The sequence below is a fragment of the Lacerta agilis genome, chromosome 2 (assembly GCF_009819535.1).
Source record: "Lacerta agilis isolate rLacAgi1 chromosome 2, rLacAgi1.pri, whole genome shotgun sequence".
In the NCBI taxonomy this organism is placed as follows: Eukaryota; Metazoa; Chordata; class Lepidosauria; order Squamata; family Lacertidae; genus Lacerta; species Lacerta agilis.
Genome location: NC_046313.1, coordinates 103108384 through 103130716, shown reverse-complemented (window position 1 = coordinate 103130716; position 22333 = coordinate 103108384). Strand labels below are relative to the sequence as shown.

The window sequence follows — 22333 nt, the reverse complement described above, 5'->3', positions numbered from 1 at the left end:
AGAAATGTGTGCCATTTCCAAGTCAATAGCAGGCAGTCTTAACTGCACTTCTTTTTATTTATTTTTTGCAGCTTGGATCAGGTGGAAGGGAGGCAGGGTTCTTCATATCTGTTACGAGAATCGCAATCTCCTTTCCAACCCTGGGTACATCCACAAAGCTTAATTTGTAACATACCGAAACAATGCAAAACAAAACAAGGAGTTTGACATTGAGGCAAATTCTCTACAAAAATTCTCAATAACTAACGTGTGCCGAAAGAGCAAGGTGTGCAAATTAAGTGCATTTCGGAAAAAGACTGTACATTTTTTGGTTGCAGAATTTATTCTGATTGCAGAATGTTGAAACTGCAGAATTCCTTTGCTGCTTGGCTTGTTATTAGTATGCAGGAAAGTCTCTGCACGCCGCATTCTTGGGAATCCCATCACCAAAGCCGGAGGAGAGCTGCTCTCGACTTCAGTAAATCTATCACTTCAGGGCAACTCCTCATATGTGTCCTGCCTCGTGCCTCAGGTGGCTGGATTTGTAGCTGAAGCGTTTCCCGCATCTGCTACACAGATAGGGTCTCTCTCCCGTGTGGATCCTCTGGTGTCTCACGAGGTCTCCGCTCCGGAAAAAACCTTTCTCGCAGTTCATGCAGTCGTACGGCCGTGGTTCTCTGCAGCACCTGAGAAAGACCGGGTTTCCTCTTAAGCCTTCTACGGCTTCGAGCGCTGCCTCTTTGAGGTGCTTCCTCTGGTGCCTAGCCAGGTGAGAGCTGACGTTGAATCTTTTCCTGCACACGGGGCACTCGTACGGCTTCTCTCCCGTGTGAATCCGGTGATGGCGAATCAGAGCCGACTTGAAGCTGAAGCTTTTCCCGCACTCGGGGCAGTCGTAGGGCTTCTCTCCCGTGTGGCTCCTCCGGTGGTGAATGAAGTGCGAGATCTGAGTGAACCTTTTCCCGCAGTCCAAACACGTGTAGGGTTTCTCCCCTGTGTGGATCCTCTGGTGCTGAGTGAGGTGGCTGCTCTCCATGAAGCTTTTCCCACACTCTAGACATTGGTAGGGCTTCTCACCCGTGTGGAATTTCTGGTGCCTTTTGAAGGCGTTTTGATTGGAGAGTCCTTTCCCGCAGTCGGGGCACTTCAAAAGGCTCTGCCTATCGTCTGCCTTGTGTCTCGGATGCTTCCGGCTGTTCTGCCCGCAGACGGCATGTGCGTTCCCACCTCCACCTTGGTCCTGATGGACTCTGGGTCCTTTCCAAGTCTTAAAACCTTGGCAGCACTCAGTGAATCTCTCCACTTTTATTTGCCTTGCCGATCTACGAGGCAAGCAGGTCTTGAAAGTCTCTCCCGGCTCAGGATTCTGCAGTGTTGTCACCGTGGGAACCTCCTGATGAGAATTCTGCTTCATGTTGTTACTCATCCTGAGGACTGCAGGGAAAAAATAAAAGATTTAGAGAAGATGTTGCCCTAACCCAGGGCTGGGGAACCTGTAGCCCTCCAGATATTTGTTGGACTACAAATCCCGTCATCCCTATGGGATTTGCCACCATAAGACGTGCGGGCGGCCATTAGCTTTTTCAAAAGGTAAATCCACAGAGGGTGGTCTGCCAATGACCCCTTAGTCATGACAGATAAAGCAGTGGTTCTCAAAAAGCTTTTTGAGAACCACTGCTTTTTGAAATGGAACATTTGCTCGCACCACACAGAATTTTTTGTTTTATTGGTAAGAAATGCAGTGGCAAACAAAAAGAAACAGCTCCTAGCATTGCTTTATTTATAGCATAGAACACAACTCAATAATATGATCATGGGTGTCCAGAAAGTATAAAACAATGCAGCTACATAAAAATATTTTGAGACTAGACTAGACTAAAATATTTAAATGTTTATTTGATTGTCCTTGACTCTTCCCACCACACTTGCCGTCCTCTCCTGCCTTTGAGAACTACTGGCCTAAAGGATGGATTGGAATTACCCTACTGCATAAAACTACTGTTTTTATTATTATGTTCACATCCCGCCTTTCTCTCAAGGCGACGTATGCGGCCCGTCCTCCCACGTTATCCTCGCAACAACAACCCTGCGAGGTAGGCGGGGGTGAGAGAACTCGATTGCCTCAAATCTGCCCAGTTAAGTTTAATCAGTGAATGGGGAGGCGGGATCTGAACCTAGGTTCCCCCAAGTCCTAGTCCATGTCCTAAGATGTTGCCAGTCAGAGCTGGAGAGGTGGAATTTCTGTTATCCGTAGCCAGTGTCACATATGCAAGAGTGTGGCTTGACTACAACACTGGTAAAGTAAAGGTAAAGGGACCCCTGACCATTAGGTCCAGTTGCGGACGACTCTGGGGTTTCATCACTCATCTCGTTTTATTGCCTGAGGGAGCCGGCATACAGCTTCTGGGTCATGTGGCCAGCATGACTAAGCCGCTTCTGGCGAACCAGAGTAGCGCACAGAAACACCATTTACCTTCCCGCTGGAGCGGTACCTATTTATCTATTTGCACTTTGACGTGCTTTCGAACTGCTAGGTGGGCAGGAGCAGGGACCGAGCAACGGGAGCTCACCCCGTCGTGGGGATTCGAACCACCGACCTTCTCATCAGCAAACCCTAGGCTCTGTGGTTTAAACCCGCGTCCCCACAACACTGGTAAGAACCAGTTAATAGGGAACCCATAAAGGGCTGAGCAAGGCCGCTTTGCCAAAACCACCACCCCTTAAATCAACTCACCCAACCAGGGTCTCTTCCATTTGAGAGTCTCCAGGGATTCCTCCATCCAGGGCTCCTCTTTGCGCTCTATTTTGCAGATGAGCTCCGGTTTGATGGACAGGTGCCCTGTTGTGGGAGCAGAGGACAGCAACTTTACTCATTACTCGTTTCTTACATTTATGTAGCAGCCTTTTCCTGCAAGGAGCTGAGGGTGGCGTGCTAGGGTCCCCTCCTCCCTGTTTCATCCTGACAGCGGCCCTGCAGTGGGGGCAGAGGCTGACCTAGGGTCACCCAGGGGGCTTCGTGACTGAGTGGGGATTCAGACCCGTGTCTCAGACCAGCACTCTAGCCGCTGTACGACACTAGGACAGAGCAACCCCCCCCCCTTACAAATACATCATCCAAGTACGACGGCAGAATATTGTTCCTATCCCTTAATACACCCAGCAACAGGTAGGTAGCCATGTTGGTCTGCCATAGTCAAAAAAAAAAAATCTTTCCAGTAGCACCTTAGAGACCAACTATGTTTGTTCTTGGTATGAGCTTTTAGCCATCTCACCCCTTGCTTTTTCCTGTAAGACCAATTGCAGTCGTTAACAGGTTTTCCACACCTATCGGCCAATCACCCATTCCCACCACCCTTCTGAGTAATACCCCTCCCCACCCTCTCACTATATATAAGGGTCTGGTGACTTCTGTTTCAGTGTATCTGAAGAAGTGTGCATGCACACGAAATCTCATACCAAGAACAAACTTAGTTGGTCTCTAAGGTGCTACTGGAAGGAATTTTTTTTTTTTTTTTTACACCCAGCAAGTCTGTGTTCTGCAGAAGAATGTCTCTTCCAAAACATGCTCCACAAAAACCTCAGAGCAGGGCGTTTGCTGTAGCTGCCCCGATCTATGGAACAGCATCCCCCTTGAGATGTTGACAGGCACCTCCTAGCTGCACTTTCCTGAAACATCTGAAGATTCCCGCCCCGTGCTTTTCCAGCTCTAGCGACAAAGTCTCTTACTTTCAGGAGGGGTTATTTTGTATCATTTTGAAAACAATTTCCAGCTGGTTTCTATGACTTATTTGTAAGCTGCCTTGAGATGCACGTGGAAAGAGGTTCATAAAATAAATGATAAGCAGTAATACCCGTTACGCGTTTGTAAGAACTCAGACTAAGCCAAGGATGCAGGCTGGGTTGATTCAGTGGGGTGGCAACTATGCTGGTTGGGGGGGGGGGTGCTGCTGGAGGCAAGGCGGGAGGGAGGGAAGAGAAGGGGCACTGCTACACATCCAGCCAGGAAGCCGATCGCCAGAGATGCCTGCTTTCGTTTCCCTTTTGTGGTTGGGTTAGGGGAGCAGCAGCAGCGAACCACAAACACACTAGCTGCGTTTTCCTGGGATTCGAGAAGGGCTGGCAGGGTGCATGGATTGGGTTGGCCACAGATTGCAACAAATTAATAGACAAATTAATTAAAAGTGTTATCTATGGCTCTTGGCTATGATGGCTATGTTACTCCTCCACACTTGGAGGCAGCAATGCCTTTGAATATGGGTTGCAGGGAATTGAGAGCCAGTGTGGTGTACGAGTGGTTAGGGTGCTTAAGTAGGACCTGGAAGGCTGAGGTTTGGGTTCCCCCTCGGTCAGGGGCCTCACTGCGTGACCTAGAGGCAGCAGCTGCCTCTCAGCCTAGCCTGCCTCGCAGTGTCGTTGTGAGGAGAACCACATGGCCACCTTGAGCTCCTTGGAGAAAAAGAAGGGAAATATGTAAATGCAAATAAGCAAAATTGCGTATGGGGAGAGTTGCTGCTGTTGCACTGCTTGCAGGCATCCCATTGGGGCATCTGGTGACAACAGGATGGCGGGCTAGATGGGGCCCCATTGGCCTTATCCAGCGGCACAAGCTCTTCTGATGCTCTTATGCAGGCATCAAGTTGAGGAAATTCTGGTTGAAACGAAACGTTTCAGACTGGTGCCTGTACTACAATTTGCAGATTGCAAAACCTTGCATTTGCCTCCGAGGTCAGTTCAACAAAGAGGTGCTCTGCCCTCTGCAAACCTTGACACCTCTAAGCCAGCATTATTTCTCTGCTGCTTCCAGGCTCTCTGGAACACCACAGGACACACACACACACACACTGAAGCAAGGGAGACCCTTACCCAGAGAGGTGACAGCTTCATAGTTGTCCACCATCACAGCCCGGTAGAGGTCCTTCTGCCATTTGGCTAGCTCCGCCCACTCAGCCAGGGAGAAATATACAGCCACGTCCTCAAACATCACCTGCGGCAAAGAGAAAGCGACCCTGGAATGGAGTTCCAGATGACTGCCGGCTCTCTGCCAAAGGCTGTGATGGCAACAGCCCCACGGGCCTCATCCTTCATTGCAGGAGGTTGGAAGGGAGTCCCTTCCAACTCTACAATTCTGTGACTTGCACCAAAAACCTGCTTAAGGCCACTGTGAGAACCAGATGCTGGGCAAGATGGGCCCTTGGCTTGAACGCAACCAGAATGTTAGAACACAACCCCCGCTGAATTTAAATTCAACAATGTAAATAAGTTATGATGGATGTCATAATGGAATACTGAATGGTATAGTTTCTGTAAAACATGCAGGGATTTATGATATGTAAAATGAACCATGGAAAGAGAAGGGAAAGTCATTGATATCTTAAGGATGTAAATATGAGTACTGTACTTTAAACTGTAAAACAGAAAATTTAATTACGTATACAAAACTGCCCACCTAGCAGTTTGAAAGCACATCAAAGTGCAAGTAGATAAATAGGTACTGCTCTGGCGGGAAGGTAAACAGCGTTTCCGTGCGCTGCTCTGGTTCGCCAGAAGCGGCTTATGCTGGCCACATGACCCGGAAGCTGTACGCCAGCTCCCTCGGCCATTAACGCAAGATGAGTGCTGCAACACCCGGGGTCGGACACGACTGGACCTAATGTTCAGGGGTCCCTTTACCTTTACAAAAAAGAGAGAGCATAGTCCCCCTTCCAACAATGGTCTGAAAGATCTAATCCACGCACGCCCCCCAGCCCTGTGCCATTAACAGCTGCTTGACAGGCAGGCATTCAACAGGTGCAGCGGCTTTCCTGCATGGAAATCGAGCGGAAGGCCACCAAGTTTCCATAAGCATTGTGCAGCTGTGGAAAGCCGCAGAAGCCTTTTTTTAAGGGAAAGTGGGTCAACCCCCCCCCTTCGAAAAAAATAAGCTGGGGGGAAGAGTGGGAAAGTGAGGGAAGGGAGGAGGAAAAGGTGGTGGGAAAGCTTCGCCTGTTGGTTTTCTGCCTGCCGCCTGTTTGTATGATTCATATATCCGCATCCGCACATGCTCTGCTAAACAACCGCGGGGTGGAGGGTGCTTTCCTGAGCTCTTTGGGGGAGTTCGCTCACTTTCAAGCCGGCTGCAGTTGCTCCCATTCCTCCGGGAGTTAAGGACGCCATCTCCATCCTTCTGGGTCCAGAGGTAGCCGCTTCCTCCTCTGAGCATGCGCAGGACGAACAAGAACCAAGGGAGCGTCATCCCAGGCTGGGGAGGCACCTGGGGGAACTCCGCATCATGCACCCGCTCTTGACCCCGGAAGCTCAGTGCTGGCGAAGACGACGAAAGAGGAAAGCGGGGCAGCCACTTCCGCCGCTCCTTTCCCCGGCTCCTGAGCTCCCTCTGGTGGCGCCACCAGGAAGGCTCCGATACATTTTCCTTTCTAAATACAGTAACAAGAAGGCTCAGGAATTCTAGGTGCCGAAATCCCAAGGGAGCAGATAAGACTACCGGTATTTATACGTGCGACCGCGGCTGCGCAGATATTACTGGCCCAGAGATGGAATGAAGATAAAAGTCCCTACCAGAGAAGAATGGCATATCAAGTCGATGGATTATGCCGAAATGGCCAAAATGACTGCAAGAATCAGAGATTAGGAGGACCAAAAATTTAATAAGGAATGGGGGAAATGTATAACTTATCTTAAAAACCATTGTAAACAGTTAAAGTCGTTAGTAGAATTGGAATATCACTCGTAGTTTAATGGTGAATTTTGGAGAACAATGGAGGGGTAAAAGGTTTTGGATTATCATAAAAGGTGCAAGAGGAAATGATTAACAATAGGACCCACAAAGAAGAGGAGGGAAGTCCGAGAGATTCCTTGGAATTTTGTTTTTAAGTTGGACACGTGACTAAAATTTTAATTTGAAAAACCAAATAATTTTCAAACAAACAAACAAAGAAACCAAGAAGGCTCTGGCAGATAAAGTTACCATATTTTGCTAAAAAGGACACATTTACCAGCTTCCACTTTTAGCTATGGGATCACTACGACTCTCTTTTTAAACACCCCTATAAACGTAGACAGAAGAAACGGCAATATATCGCTAGTAGTAACACTCTTAACTTTCAATGACAAAATAACAACGCTATGTACGTAGACCAGACAGGCCTTTGTCCTGTATCAACAGGGCTCTTTTTATTATCTGTCCTTCTGGAAAAAATCTAACATGAGGGAACAGGAAGCAATCTCCAAAATTCTGCTTGTGCTGTTGGATCTTTGATGGTTCCTTCACACATCCATGGGATGCTGCCTTCATGAAGTTTTGCCTGGTAGCATAAGTAGGAGAGGGGGGGGGAATCTGAGGATGCAACCAATATCTATTGTGAAAATAGAATACAAAATAAGGTCATTGGTCATTGCACACACTCCATTTATTGCAAGCAGGCAGGGTGATTACACGCAGTGTCTATACAGAAATGTAACTGTTCATAGCCCTATTCAGAAGTTGGACAAACACGAGAAAGAGAGAGGGGAACCATCAGCCAGCCCTGTCCTCCGTTAATAAGTTGGTACGTCCCACCTGCTGCCATCTGGAGGGACAGTGCAAACGTGCAGAGAGGCAGCCTTCACAAACATACACACAGGCTTCCATGCAATCAGGAATCCTGCACAACTAGGATTCCTGATAGTGTAGCCCCCTTTGTTCACGCAGGCAAAGGCTGCCTGCTTGAACTTCTTTGTACTTTGCATGTGGGCCCCACGGGTGGGGCTCATCAGCACAGCCCTGCTCCCAACCTCCCAAGTTTGCCCAAAGTGCAAGAGACACTTCCGAATAGAGTTTATATATTATAATGAACCAACTTGAGAGACTACAGTACTGTAATATGCACTAGTAAATGTGTATACAGCAACCTGCTGTATATAGATGTTGGGTCCCCCCCCCCCGGTTAAGTTGGAACAGTCTCTTATAACAAAATACAGATAAATACTGTTTTATTTATTAAAATAGTTACTTCCCCCGGCTTTCGGTTCTTCACATGGGCATAGAGGCAGTTCACAGCATCAGTTAACACAAACTACAACCTGCAAATAAAAAAAAAAAAACTATACAAAAACAAAAGCCTGGTATTAAAAAGCACAGTGGAACAAATTGTTTTCCTTTTGTAAAAATGTCGAGAGACTAAGAAGGAGGGGGACCAACAGGGCCTTTTTGGTGAGGAATTCTACAAACTAGGTGCCAGAACCAAAAAGGCCTTGCTTCATGTGCCCGCCAATCAGAGTTGGGACAAGAAGCAGAGCATCTGAGGGCAACTGCAATGGGTGGGTGGGCTCAGGTGGCAGGTTTTTTTTGGTCCCAAATGATTTTTAATGGCATTTGTAGAGTAACCAACACTATTGAGTTGCACTCACAAACAAACCAGTAACTGAACAACAATGTAGTTATATGCTCTAAAGAAACACGGCCCCTAGTCACAAGCTTGGCTGCTGCAGCCCAGCCCCATGAGGCAGCCCCATGCGGAGTACATTGCAGTAATCCAATCTAGAGGATCCAACATCACATCTGACTATATATTTTTCACTTAAGAAGCCCTCTTCCCGAAGTTGCCTCCACTTGCCGTCTGAACAGGTAAAAGGAGAGAGGGAATGTGTCTTGTGACATTGCACACTTTACTCATCAGCCCTGCATTCAGTGTAATATCTGAAAAGGGGATCTACTCACATACAGCTGTGCACAGGTAGGATCCCTTTTATAGGCACGGCAAAGACAGCCAGCGAGTAAGATTCACTCTCCTCCCTACACTGATACAACTTTCTGAAAAAGGCTATAGATTCCACACCAACTAAGAAGCATACCCTGACAGGACAATATGAAATGCTTAACAGGCGGTTTTAAACACTTTCCTATAGCAGTTGATCAATAAAATCCTTTAGCTTTAAGTCTAAGGGTTTTCCCACCTCAGAAAAGTGCGGGGGGGGGGAATTAATATTGAGTTTTTAATACTGGGTTTCTGCAGTAACTTCTTCTTGAATGCCTAGATTTCTCTCTCTCTCCTTCAGTCCTCCTTCTCAGTGCACTGCTGTTGATCTGTAGCAAAAAGAAAGGCAGCTCTAATCAAGTGTGCAGTTTATACACACCTGTATAAACTCACCTTCAAAAGTCTAATAAAACCATGCCCATTGCTATGAGGCACACAGTTTGACAAATACTGGCGGTGTGTCATTACCTGCAAGCTACTGCTTCGAGACCAGTGTTCTAGATCAGGGTTTCCCAAACGTGGGTCTCCAGCTGTTTTTGGACTACAACTCCCATCATCCCCAGCTAGCAGGACCCAGGGGTCAGGGATGATGGGAACTGTAGTCCAAAAACTGCTAGAGACACAAGATTGGGAAACCCTGTTCTAGATCCTTTCTAGAGGTGGAATTATAGTCTATAGAATTGCAGAGCTGGAAACAGACCCAAACCGCTATCTACTCCCGCCACCCGCAATGCAGGAACCACAGCTAAATAACAGGCATACCGTACTTTTCCGTGTATATGACGAGGTTTTTTTTTACTCAAAAAGAATGTTAAAAACCAGGGTTTGTCTTATACATGGATAGTGCAGAGGGGGAACTGGTGATTTGTTTCAGCTGCAAGCAGCAGCTTGTCACCGGTAATTGGGTGGGTGATTGGTGTCTGCGGCAAGAGATGCTTTGGATTGGCTGTTGCTGCGTCAGTTGGGTGGGTGATTGGTGTCTGCGGCAAGAGATGCTTTGGATTGGCTGTTGCTGCGTCAGTTGGGTGGGTGATTGGTGGCTGCGGCAAGAGCTGCTTCGGATTGGCTGTTGTTGCGTCAGTTGGGTGGGTGATTGGTGTCTGCGGCAAGAGCTGCTTCGGATTGGCTGTTGCTGCGTCAGTTGGGTGGGTGATTGGTGTCTGCGGCAAGAGCTGCTTCGGATTGGCTGTTGCTGCGTCAGTTGGGTGGGTGATTGTTGTCTGCGGCAAGAGCTGCTTCGGATTGGCTGTTGCTGCGTCAGTTGGGTGGGTGATTGGTGTCTGCGGCAAGAGCTGCTTCGGATTGGCTGTTGCTGCGTCAGTTGGGTGGGTGATTGGTGTCTGCGGCAAGAGCTGCTTCGGATTGGCTGTTGCTGCGTCAGTTGGGTGGGTGATTGGTGTCTGCGGCAAGAGCTGCTTTGGATTGGCTGTTGCTGCGTCAGTTGGGTGGGTGATTGGTGGCTGCGGCAAGGGGTGTTTTAGATTGGCTTCTGCTGCAACAATTGGGTAGGCGACTGCTGGCTGCTGGTGGCGAACGGGCAGGCGCTTGTTAGCTTTGGCGATGCGCATGATTCTCAGAATTTTTTCTCAGTGGTTTTCTGCATCCCCCCCCCAAAAAAGGTCAACCGTTCTTAAAATGTAGTCCCCCAAAATAGGGGGGTCTTATACATGGGGGGGTGTTATACACGGAAATATATGGTATCTGCCGCCAGCAAGTCAGAGCTTTTGCCCGCTGTGGACTCTCTGGTGTGAAATAAGGTGCGATTTCTGATTGAAACTCTTCCCGCAGTCGGAGCACTTGTAAGGCTTCTCTCCCGTGTGCAGCCGCTGGTGTATGACGAGGCCCGAGTTGAAGCTGAAGCTCTTCCCGCAATCTCGGCACGAGTACGGCTTCCGTCCCGTGTGGACGCCCCGGTGCGAGATGAGGTGCGACCGCTGGTTGAAGCTCTTACCGCAGTCCGAGCATTTGTAAGGCTTCTCGCCGGTGTGGATGCGCTGGTGGATGACGAGGCCCGAGTTGTAGCTGAAGCTCTTCCCGCAGTCGAGGCACTTGAAGGACTTCTCCCCGACGTGGGTCCTCTGGTGCGACAGCAGGTGGGATTTCTGGCTGAAGCTCTTCTCGCACCCGGGGCACTGGTACGGCTTCTCCCCCGTGTGGATGCGCTGGTGGATCACCAGGCCCGAGTTATAGCTGAAGCTCTTGCCGCAGTCAAAGCACTTGAAGGGCTTTTCTCCTGTGTGGGTACCGCGGTGGGAGGTCAGGTGCGAGCGTTGATTGAAGCTCTTCTCGCAGTCGGGGCATTTGTAGGGCTTCTCCCCTGTGTGGATCCGCTGGTGCACCATGAGGCCCGAGTGGTTGCGGAAGGTTTTCTCGCAGACGATGCACAGGTACGGCTTCTCTCCCAGGCAGACGATCGAAGGCTTGCCGAGGCCCGCGGCCTGCCGGAAGTTCTCCCCCTGCTTGCTGCGCCTCCTCCCTCCTCCTCCTCCAATGTGGATCAGCTGCTGGATCACTATTTGGTCAAGATTCCCGAAGCCTGGCAGAGCAACTCCTTCTCGGCTTTTCCCGGAGGCAGCTCTCTCTCGCTTCTCTGGCAAGTCTCGGCCCCCGTTCTCTCTCTCCCGCTTGTAGTTGCGGGAGACCACCTCTCCCGAGCCGCCCGCCAGCACCGCCGTCGTTCCGGGCTCTTCCTTCACGCATCTCTGTTCCTTCAGCTCAGCCGCCATCCCATCGCCTGTTGAGACAAACAAGAGCTCAAAACCAGAAACAGTCCAGGTTTTTCAGTTCCTGCTCCAACATCTCCTCTCCGGGGACTTTTAGAAAGTAGTCAAGGCAGATCAAACACCACTGAGGCCCAGATCTCCGCCCGCTTCCCCACATTTTTAAAGCAGTAAACTTTGTTTACAGGGTTATGCTGCTTTCAACTTTTTAAAAAAGTTGCTGTACACCGTTCTGATATTGAGTGAGAGGGAAGCATTTTCTAAATTTTGTGCTGTGAACTGCCCTGACATCTATTGGTATAGGGCGGTATAACAAACAACAACAACAACAACAACAACAACAACAACAAAATAAACAACAGGTTTTCCACACCTATCAGCTGATCACCCATTCCCACCACCCTTCTGAGTAATACCCCTCCCCACTCCCTCACTGTATTTAAGGGTTTGGTGACTTCTGTTTCAGTGTATCTGAAGAAGTGTGCATGCACACGAAAGCTCATAGCAAGAACAAACTTAGTTGGTCTCTAAGGTGCTACTGGAAAGAATTTTTTATTTTATTTTGTTTTAACAAAATAAATAAATACATCAGTGTGGGTGAAAGGTGTGGAGAATAGACAAATGCCGTGGATTGTGGAGAGAGCAGGAGTACTGTATAACACACGCAAGTATTTACCACAAGCCCACCAGCCTTGCCTGGCTGCACTGATAATGTACATTGCACACAATAAACAACTTATTTGGGTATCTAGATGCCAACCCAATCAGAGGTTTCGAGTGACATTGCTAACCGAATACATCCCAAAGTATCATCAAAAACTACATGAGTCCAATGCTTAACTCCAGCTATTAAAAACGTCGAGTTGAGTACGCGCTAATGGTAGTAACCAATGGCAGTTCCTCCATTTTTACCCCTTAGATATTTTTTATGTTACTTTGTTTATTTAACCAGATTTGTATGCCACTTAAAACTGCAAATGACACCTCTAAGAGGTCATCAAACCTAGCAATGTGTGTGTGTGTTTACTTCTATGTAAAGTGGATCTTGGGGAGCTCAACTACTCGTGTTATGCAGTTCCGTGGCTGGATTTTCTGACTATTTAAAGACTTAAAAGCAGCAGCAGAGTGGGTGGGTACACAGTCCTAGAGGAAAGAGCTGAAAGCATTCCTCACAAACATACACATTATTTCCCCACTCATCCCAAAAGAGCAGTTTTGTTGCATCAGATAAAAGGGTCATCTAGCTCAACACTCTTGTCTCCCAGAGTGGTAAAAAAAAAATATCCCTCAGTAAACCAAAGAAGGCTTGAAGCCAATAGCCCCCTCTCTGCCTGCCGCTTCAAAAAAAAGGGGGGGGTATTCAGTGGCACAACACCTCTGAACCTGAACAACATAATTTTTTATTTTGTTCACACACATATACACATGTATGAAAAGAATGAATGAATGAGTGGGTGGGTGTGTCTTTTCATAATTCCTAGCAAAATCCAGTAGAATTTTATTCAGCATATGCCAAGTTAAATAAGTTAAATATTTCCTGAGAAATCTCTATGGGGGACAAGAAGCTACGGTTAGAACTGGATATGGAACAACTGATTGGTTCAAAATTGGGAAAGGAGTACGACAAGGCTGTATATTGTCTCCCTGCTTATTTAACTTATATGCAGAATTCATCATGCGAAAGGCTGGACTGGATGAATCCCAAACCGGAATTAAGATTGCTGGAAAAAATATCAACAACCTCAGATATGCTGATGATACTACCTTGATGGCAGAAAGTGAGGAGGAATTAAAGAACCTTTTAATGAGGGTGAAAGAGGAAAGCGCAAGATATGGTCTGAAGCTCAACATCAAAAAAACTAAGATCATGGCCACTGGTCCCATCACCTCATGGCAAATAGAAGGGGAAGAAATGGAGGCAGTGAGAGATTTCACTTTCTTGGGTTCCATGATCACTGCAGATGGTGAAAGCAGTCACGAAATTAGAAGACGCCTGCTTCTTGGGAGAAAAGCAATGACAAACCTAGACAGCATCTTAAAAAGCAAAGACATCACCTTGCCGACAAAGGTCCATATAGTTAAAGCTATGGTCTTCCCAGTAGTAATGTACGGAAGTGAGAGCTGGACCATCAAGAAGGCTGATCGCCGAAGAATTGATGCTTTTGAATTATGGTGCTGGAGGAGACTCTTGAGAGTCCCATGGACTGCAAGAAGATCAAACCTATCCATTCTCAAAGAAATCAGCCCTGAGTGCTCACTAGAAGGACAGATCCTGAAGTTGAGGCTCCAGTACTTTGGCGTCCTGGCGTCCATGAGGTCACGAAGAGTCGGCCACGACTGAACGACTGAACAACAACAAGTTAAATATACATTCCCCGGGGGGGGGGTCTTGAGGGGGGTATGTCAATTCACACAGTTAACAACGAGCAACTCTGGACTTATTGGTATTGGGGGGAAAGGTTGATTTTAACAGGGCGCAGTGCCGGACAGAAGCCCACCCTGGAAGTGGGTCGGGTGGGTGGTCCGGTTCAAAGCTTCACCTGCTTGGTGTAGAGAGCAAGTCACCTCCTTGCCCTCCGCCCACGGATTCCCCGCCGCCGCCGCTCGTTCACCTGAGCAGTTTCCAGCTCGCAGCGTTCGCCAAGCCCGGCGCGTCCTCCGAGGCAGTCTTCCCTCCGGTCCGCCGAGGAAGCGGGCTCGGCCTCGCGGCTCTCCGCTGGCCGCAGCCGCGGCATTGACGATGGCGGCCGCTCTGTTGGTACTCCAGGAAGTTCGTCCGTCCTCCCAAACCAGCTGATCGGAGCTGGGGGGCGGGGGTGGAAAAAGAGCAGCGACTTTCCCCGGGATCAACGAGCAAGAGCCCTCTGCTGGCACGGCGCGAGACCGGAAAACACCCGATTTTGGCACTCAGTTCAGAGACAGTTTAAAGGAGATCGCCAGCTTTTCCTTTCTTTTTTTCCAAAAAATATAATTTAACCAGCTCAGTATTTAAACAGGGAGGGAAGGACCAAACACGCACGTTGCGTCCCTTGCGAATTACATTTCTGAAAGCTGAAAGCTCCTCGCAAGCAGAAAGCCAGTGCTTCAGGGGGAAAGCCTTCCTGCCAGTCATTTGCTTGCAGTGCGGGTTTACTATTATCGCAGGGAGGTTTAAAAGAATAATGCTGTAGGGCCTGTTCAAAAGCGTAATTTTCTTATATGCACACTGAAATCAGTGCCGGATTTATGTGTAAGCTAAACAAGCTATAGCTTAGGGCCCCACTCTATTGGACCCACCCCCCAAAAAAGTTCACTATTAATATACTTCTTCTTAATTGTATTGCAGTTCAACAATTACTTTGATAAAATACATATTTTGTTATGTGCAAATGGCTTTAGATACCTATTAGGTCCATAAATTACCACATAGCATATATTCAACACAAAAAAACAGCGGCAAATTGTTGCTGACAAAGGACAGATGGACATATAAAGGGCCCCATTGCCTTCAGTAGCATAGGGCCTCATCAAACCTAAATCCCGCCCTGACTGAAAGTATGCAGAAGAGGCATTGCTTGCTTGCAACCTGACCACTGTGCTTAACTCCTGTCTAGATTTGCAGAACTCATAAGATTTATTGCCCATACATTCTTATCTCATTATACATGACAAAGCTATCTTTAGCCATCTCACCCCTTGCTTTTTCCTTTAGGACTAATTGCAGTCGTTCTCAGTCATCAACAGGTTTTCCACACCCATCAGCCAATCACCCATTCCCATCACCCTTCTGAGTAATACCCCTCCTCACTCTCTCACTAGGGTCTGGTGACTTCTGTTTCAGTGTATCTGAAGAAGTGTGCATGCACACGAAAGCTCATACCAAGAACAAACTTAGTTGGTCTCTAAGGTGCTACTGGAAGGATTTTTTTTTATTTTTTTTTTACTATGGCAGACAAACACGGCTACCTACCTGTAACTGCCCATACATATGTGTGCTAGAATTTGCATTCTTCCTTGGCAGCGTTTCAAGATGAGATGCTTCATGTCGAGTGCGGGTTTGGCCCAAGATAGTGTGTTGCTTGAGGCAACAGGCAAGAGTGGAACCAAGCCACGCCCAATCACTGGACAAACCAATGCCCACTGGCTTGTGCTCCCCATGGACCCACCCACTGCTGTATTTGGCCTTGAGGACAAAAAAGGCCACCAGCCCTGCCATACGTGTTTAGCAACACAGAAAGGGTTAAAAAGCCAGGATCTGACAATGGAGTTGCAAAGATGAGAGTGTCCTGCATGGAGCAACTCTCTGCCTTAATGGTGGTAGTAGTAGTAGTAGTAGTAATTTGTTATTGTTAGTTATTATTATTTTACCCCACCCATCTGACTGGGTTGCCACTCTGGGAGGCTTCCAACATATATAAAAGCATAATAAAGCATTAAACATTAGAAACTTCCCTATACAGGGCTGCCTTCAGATGTCTTCTAAAGGTTATATAGTTGCTCATCTCCTTGACATCTGATGAGAGGGCATTCCACAGGACGGGTGCCACTACCAAGAAGGCCCTCCGCATGGTTCTCTGTAGCTTTATTTCTCGCAGGGAGTGAATCACCAAAAGGCCCTCAGAGCTGGACCTCAGTGTCCGGGCTGAACAATGGGGGGTGGAGACGCTTCAGGTATACTGGGCCGAGGCCGTTTAGGGTTTTAAAGGTCAGCGCCAACACTTTGAATTATGCTCGGAAACGTACTGGGAACCAATGTACTGTAGGTCTCTGGCATTTGCCATTGAAGGATTTCAGAAAGCAGGCCTGTGGAAGGCCAAACCCTGAGAGCTCTCTGAGCAACTCTCCAAAGTCTTGGGAAGAGGTCTTACAATGGGAGACTTACAAAAGACATTCCAGAGTTGCATCCTATTTCCCTTACCTTGCAGTTCTTATTTGTTAAGCAGAAGGGGCACCAAGACGACACAGAGGAGGAGGAGGAGGAGGTAGCACCTACGGTATTTATTTGAGTCAATCTCTTCAGCTCAGGAAGGTAACAAATATAAAATGCAAACAATGTTTTCAAATAAATAAATAAATAAATAAATAAATAAATACAAATACGGTTCACCCCGGCTTATCTTGAGCCATCAAAAGTCAGCGGTTGGATTTAAGTGTTTTATTACTGATACAGTGATATATTCATACGTGTGTGTGTGTGTGTGTGTATACACAAACAAACAAACAAACAAACAAATACAAAAGAATAATATGGAAAGATTCCTTCCCCCAAGTGGATTTCATTGTAAAATGAGACAAGAGATCAATGGAATGGTATGGAATAATATGGAAGAATACACTAAACAAAAGTATACTCCAACTTAAGATCCGAGCACACAGCGGATGATTTCCCAGTATTTTGAGCGTTTAAACGGGTTTCGCTGCTGTGTGGATCTTCTGATGCCTGGTAAGGTGCGAGATCCATCGGAAACTTTTCCCACACTGTGAGCATGAGTAGTGTTTCTCTCCCGTGTGAACTCTCCGGTGTGTAAGGAGACTTGCGTTCACGTGAAAACCTTCCCCACAGTCAGGACATTTATAAGGCTTCTCGGAGGTGTGTACTTTTTGGTGCTTGATGAGGACGGAGCTGTAGCTGAAGCTCCTTCCGCACTCGAGGCACTTGTAGGGTTTCTCTCCCGTGTGTATTCTCTGGTGAATAAGGAGGTTTGAGCTCCGGTTGAAGCACTTCCCACAGTCGGAGCACTGGTAAGGTTTTTCTCCCGCGTGCTCGATCTGGTGCCTGATGAGGTCGGAGCTGTACCGGAAGCTTTTCCCACACTCGAGGCATTTATAGAGTTTCTCCCCTGTGTGGGTTCTCTGGTGGGTAATGACATGTGAGGAGTGGTTGAAGCTTTTCCCACAAGTCATACAGGTGTACGGCCTTTCGCCCGTGTGGATTCTCTGATGAGCAATGAGGTGCGAACTCTTACTGAAGCTCTTCCCACACTCTGCACACTTGTAGGGCTTCTCGCCCGTGTGGACTCTCTGATGCGCATTGAGGGCCGAGGTCCTGTTGAACACTTTCCCGCAGTCAGGGCACGGATGCTGTTTCCTTGACATCCGCTTTCTTTGTTGAACTTGCAGGTTTCTTGCTTCCTTAGAGTCTCCTTCGGAAGGGACACAATTCTGCATTCCGGATTCAGAGTACTTGTTCGTTTGTGTTTCTGGCCCTTGTTGATTTTCAGAATCAACTTCTACTTGAGAACAACTCCTCTGGGATATGTCTGCTGCTGCCTTATGCATTTTCACCTGTTCAGGACTTCCCTTCTGAAGAGTCTCCTCCATTTTCTGTTCAGTGGCTGAAAGAAACAAGAATCCAGACTGAGATCATATAAGGAAGGAATTCATAAATAAGATTTAGAAAGCACATTTCCCCCACCCCCGATTGCAGACTTCATGCAATCCAATTTGTTTTCCTTTAAAAAACAAACAAACCTGGAACTGCATCTATCAACCAGAGCTACAGTACTAGATATATAATTCTAACACATCCTTAGAATTAAAGAACAGGGGTATCTCTGAGTACATTCTGAGCCTAGGAATTAATTCTCAGTACCAAAGCTGAATTTTGCCCACACTCTTCACACAGTTATCTCCTGCTTTGCTTTTTCATTTCAGCAACCTAATTTTGGAGGGGAGAGTTATTTTGTTGCTAATGTTGCTGAACAGTGGGGTGTCAGAAACCCATCCTGATCTGCTGCAAACTTTGTTGTTGTCCAGTCGTTCAGTCGTGTCCGACTCTTCGTGACCCCATGGACCAGAGCACGCCAGGCACGCCTGTCTTTCACTGCCTCTCGCAGTTTGGCCAAACTCATGCTAGTCACTTCGAGAACACTGTCCAATCATCTCATCCTCTGTAATCCCCTTCTTGTGCCCTCCATCTTTCCCAACATCAGGGTCTTTTCTAGGGAGTCTTCTCTTCTCATGAAGTGGCCAAAGTACTGGAGCCTCAACATCAGGATCTGTCCTTCCAGTGAGCACTCAAGGCTGATTTCTTTAAGGATGGATAAGTTTGATCTTCTTGCAGTCCATGGGACTCTCAAGAGTCTCCTCCAGCACCATAATTCAAAAGCATCAATTCTTCCGCGATCAGTCTTCTTTATGGTCCAGCTCTCACTTCCATACATCACTACTGGGAAAACCATAGCTTTAACTATACGGACCTCTGTTGGCAAACTAACCCAGCCATCTATCTACTCAACCAGATGCCTGTGCAAACCCTTAAGTAAGACCTGACTGCTGCACCCTTGCTCCCCCCACGTGTGATTCCCCAAAACTGGTGTTCAATGGCAGAGCATACAGCCTCCAACACTGGTTGTGCAACATAGCCCTCTTGGCTAGTAGTAGCCATGGAGAACCTTTCTCTTCCTGGATCGCATCCCCTGCTGCGATGCCAAAGGTTGAAATGTGACCTGGATTACCAATCATGTCGTGCAACCTCCCACCCTTCTCCCCCTGCAGACGGAGCTATTGCTTATCATTAGAGAGTTCACACCCTACCCCTCTAGTGTGAAAATAATCACAAAAGAAAACAATCTCCTTTGCTCTTCTGTGCCCCTCTCCTCCGCGCGCAACGCGTGCCAATTCCATCCTTTGCCGCGTTCCTTTGAAGCGCGCGCGCGCGCGCGCGCATCCCCAGCGCCACCCGCAACTTTCATAGCGGATCGCGCTCCCCACGGCGCTTCCTGGCATCTATCTCACTCACCCAGGATCTACGGGTTCCCGCACGAGCCTCCTCGCACCACCCCACTCCCGCCTATCCCGGGGAGAGCTTGACAAAAGGCTGGGGCGCGTCAGTTCCCACTCCGGTCGGGCCCCGAGAGGAGGAGGAGGAAGCGCAGCGCGCCCGGCGGCTGCCTCTCTGCCTCCCGCCTGCAGGCTCCCTCGGAGGAGAAAGCGGCGCTGCAGACGGCGTCGGCGTGGCCGACTCGGAGCCAGGATGTTCCTGAGCAGAGGAGGAAGAGAAGAGCAGCTTCCTCTCGGCTTGGCGAGCTTAAAGCGAGAGGCCTCTGGTGGCCGCGGCAACTTTCGGCACTGGGGCGCCGCGTGGGTTTCTCTTAGCTAGCCCCCTACCCGTTCCTTTGGTGGGTGTAGCCAAGGGGTGGGGGGTAAGGAAGGGCAGACCATGCCCCCCCCTAAATAAAGTAAATAAATTCAAAATAACTCACTGAGGTTCTGCCCCCCCTAACATAAAGCCTGGCTACCCAACTTGAATAAAATATTGGGGGGGGGGGTTGCAGGTAAGCCTCGCCCCACATAATCAATCACATGATGTGGTGCATGCACAACATTTGAATGACAATTACAGGTGGGTAGCCGTGTTGGTCTGCCATAGTCAAAACAAAATCGAAAATTCTTTCTAGTAGCACCTTAGAGACCAACTGAGTTTGTTCCTGGTATGAGCTTTCGTGTGCATGCACACTTCTTCGTGTGCATGCACACTTCTTCAGATTGTCATCTTTTGAATGACAATGCCATTCTCAAATTTTTTTGGGGGGGGCCAAGCCTCCACGGCCCCCAGGAGTTGGCTCCTATACTGGCTACGCCCATGCCCGTTCCCAGGATTTGGGGTGGGCAGAGCGCCAGGAAAATGAATTAATAATAAATAAGATGTGAGTCTTGATGCACATTAAAGGGTCCCTTTGCTTTTCTGGTCCACACAAACCGGATTCGAGGGATGGGAAAGTCCCTATCCTACTTACATGGAACTAAGGAGGAGGAACAGATCAAGGCACTGCTACCATCTCCTGGGATGATATATTAAGACGTAAACTGGTAGCAAGTAAAAACAAAATAAAAAATTCCTTCCAGTAGCACCTTAGAGACCAACTAAGTTTGTTTTGGTATGAGTTTTCGTGTGTGCATGCACACTTCTTCAGATACCAAGAACAAACTTAGTTGGTTTCTAAGGTGCTACTGGAAGGAATTTTTTTATTTTTTTTTGACTATGGCAGACCAACACGGCTACCTACCTGTAACTGGTAGCAAGTAAGAAAGCAAGAGGCTGGCTGAGGGCAGACTGAGGTTATGGGGAAATGCCCCATTTGCCCTAAAGGCCCAGCTGCCATTGTTTCCACTTACCTCTGCCAAACTCTTTGAGTATGTTCTCTACCACACTCTGCCAGGCAGCTCCCAGGCCAGGGGATTTCTGGTGGTGGCTCCACATATGTAGAAAACATCAAGCAGGTCTAATGCCAAGCTATTTTCAAGCTGGATTCCCTTTTCTTTTCCTTTTTTTGCAGTTATTTTCCAGGTTCTTGTTAGGAAAACATTATTCAAGAAACAGATAAAAGTTCCTTTGAACTTTAAATATGAGTTCCATAATTTTCTTTAGTGTGTGGGAGTGGCACTCTTGGCTTGATTGGGGTCAGCTGGAGGTGCAAATAATGGAAGTTGCAAGCTGCAACTTCAGCACGAAGAAAAGCACACACACAAACACACAGATAGCGCAGCCAAAGTGTGTGGGAGGTAACCTCCGATAGTTCTAGGGTGCTGTACAGAAGGAGGGAACCCAGTTGTGTGAACCAAAGCTTGGTTTCAGGAAGCCTTGACTGAGCCAGGGCCTTGGCTAAATCAGTATCAAAACCTTTATTGGCATCACTTACAAACATTCAAAATAAATACGCCAGTACGATCTCGTCGCCGTATCATCAGTACAGTCACTTGCCAAAGGGAAGAGGAGGCCAGCAATCTATTTCACCTCTGTGGGTCTCCAACAAGGACAGGGTCCTGTAATGTACTCCGGCGGCAAAAGATCAAATAGAGGAACTTAGCTACTGTCTTGGTGAGCTCCTGATCTCTCCCCTGTACAGTGGTACCTCAGGTTACAAACGCTTCAGGTTACAGACTCCGCTAACCCAGAAATAACGCTTCAGGTTAAGAACTTTGCTTCAGGATAAGAACAGAAATCGTGCTCTGGCAGCGCAGCGGGAGGCCCCATTAGCTAAAGTGGTGCTTCAGGTTAAGAACAGTTTCAGGTTAAGAACGGACCTCCAGAACGAATTAAGTTCTTAACCCGAGGTATCAGTGTAATAGGAAGCATATAACCCAAGCATCCCCAAACTTGACCCTCCAGATGTTTTGGGACTACAATTCCCATCATCCCTAGCTAACAGGACCAGTGGTCAGGGTCCCTGACTATAGTGCTGATAGGGGAATTTCCCGGAAAAAAGGGGAAGGTTGACAGCTATGCTGAGTCAGGGATGATGGGAGTTGTAGTCCCAAAACATCTGGAGGGCCAAGTTTGGCCATGCCTGGTATAACCTCTAGCTCCGGTTTCCATTTTGGGATACATAGTTGGTCTAGGAGGTATTGTTGGCGGAGATCATCATACATTTTGCATTTGAGGACCATGTGAGCTAGAGTTTCCACCAGGTGTGGGGGAGCTAAAAAGATACGGGCCAAACTTTCCTGAACACAAGGGGCCATTCTCCCTGCCACAGAAGAACTTTAAAAGAAACTTGGAGACAGGTCCTCTATTTTTCCTGATGATGGGGCAACTGGATGGGGGGGGGGGAGCAGCTCTAACCGTGGCACCAAAGAGACTCTTGGAAGATTCTTCCCTGCCTGCTTCCACCTCCTGCATTTTGTCCTTCTGTCCCATTCAGGCCAGAATTCTGGAACATCACGTAATTTTTGCTCAATAGGAAAAGGTAATATTAAACCAAAGGGCTTATGGTATCTGAGTGTTGCTTTATGGCCTAGTCAACACCATGTCAGGGAAGGATGAGGCATTTATTGTCTTGCCAAAGACCGCTGGCTCTCCCTTTGAGAGAAGGGAGAAGTGATTTGAATCCTAAGAATCTATTTTATTCTTGGACGTTGTTCTGTTGGGTCAGAGTGGATAGCAGGCTGTTGTTGTTATCTTGGCGAGTTTGGAGGAGGAGC

General features: G+C 47.9%; 3 protein-coding genes across 4 annotated transcripts; all 3 read right to left on the bottom strand.

The window, feature by feature from the left end:
- Positions 1 to 236: 236 nt before the first annotated feature.
- Positions 237 to 6178, bottom strand: LOC117042024 (zinc finger protein 570-like). Its single transcript, XM_033141465.1, has 4 exons — positions 6082 to 6178; positions 4843 to 4963; positions 2714 to 2818; positions 237 to 1413 (listed from the first exon to the last, which is right to left on the bottom strand). The coding sequence occupies exons 1-4, from the start codon at positions 6136 to 6138 to the stop codon at positions 485 to 487; spliced, it is 1212 nt and encodes a 403-aa protein (XP_032997356.1). The 5' UTR covers positions 6139 to 6178; the 3' UTR covers positions 237 to 484.
- Positions 6179 to 10363: 4185 nt separating this feature from the next.
- On the bottom strand, positions 10364 to 14265 carry LOC117042029 (zinc finger protein 239-like). The gene is made up of 2 exons (XM_033141473.1): positions 14044 to 14265; positions 10364 to 11445 (listed from the first exon to the last, which is right to left on the bottom strand). The coding sequence occupies exon 2, from the start codon at positions 11435 to 11437 to the stop codon at positions 10427 to 10429; it is 1011 nt and encodes a 336-aa protein (XP_032997364.1). The 5' UTR covers positions 11438 to 11445; positions 14044 to 14265; the 3' UTR covers positions 10364 to 10426.
- Positions 14266 to 16628: 2363 nt separating this feature from the next.
- LOC117042028 (zinc finger protein 239-like) lies at positions 16629 to 20657 on the bottom strand. Of its 2 annotated transcripts, none has more exons than XM_033141471.1 (2): positions 20528 to 20657; positions 16629 to 17745 (listed from the first exon to the last, which is right to left on the bottom strand). In XM_033141471.1, exons 1-2 carry the CDS (start codon positions 20610 to 20612, stop codon positions 16814 to 16816), a joined length of 1017 nt encoding a protein of 338 aa, XP_032997362.1. In that variant the 5' UTR covers positions 20613 to 20657; the 3' UTR covers positions 16629 to 16813. The 2 variants fall into 2 exon arrangements, with proteins under 2 accessions (XP_032997362.1, XP_032997363.1); XM_033141472.1 differs by lacking the exon at positions 20528 to 20657 and adding an exon at positions 19152 to 19172 and having other exon boundaries at positions 16632 to 17745.
- Between the last annotated feature and the right edge of the window lie 1676 nt (positions 20658 to 22333).

Bases quoted from the DNA above. Each gene is read 5' to 3' on its own strand.
- LOC117042024 (XM_033141465.1), bottom strand. From the start codon at position 6,138: ATGGAGATGGCGTCCTTAACTCCCGGAGGAATGGGAGCAACTGCAGCC. The intron at 2,819-4,842 runs GTAAGGGTCTCC...CTCCCACAACAG, and splicing joins TGAAGCTGTCACCTCTCTGG to GGCACCTGTCCATCAAACCG. The intron at 1,414-2,713 runs GTGAGTTGATTT...TTTTCCCTGCAG, and splicing joins ATGGAAGAGACCCTGGTTGG to TCCTCAGGATGAGTAACAAC.
- LOC117042028 (XM_033141471.1), bottom strand. From the start codon at position 20,612: ATGTGGAGCCACCACCAGAAATCCCCTGGCCTGGGAGCTGCCTGGCAG. The intron at 17,746-20,527 runs GTAAGTGGAAAC...TGTTTCTTTCAG, and splicing joins ACTCAAAGAGTTTGGCAGAG to CCACTGAACAGAAAATGGAG.
- LOC117042029 (XM_033141473.1), bottom strand. From the start codon at position 11,437: ATGGCGGCTGAGCTGAAGGAACAGAGATGCGTGAAGGAAGAGCCCGGA.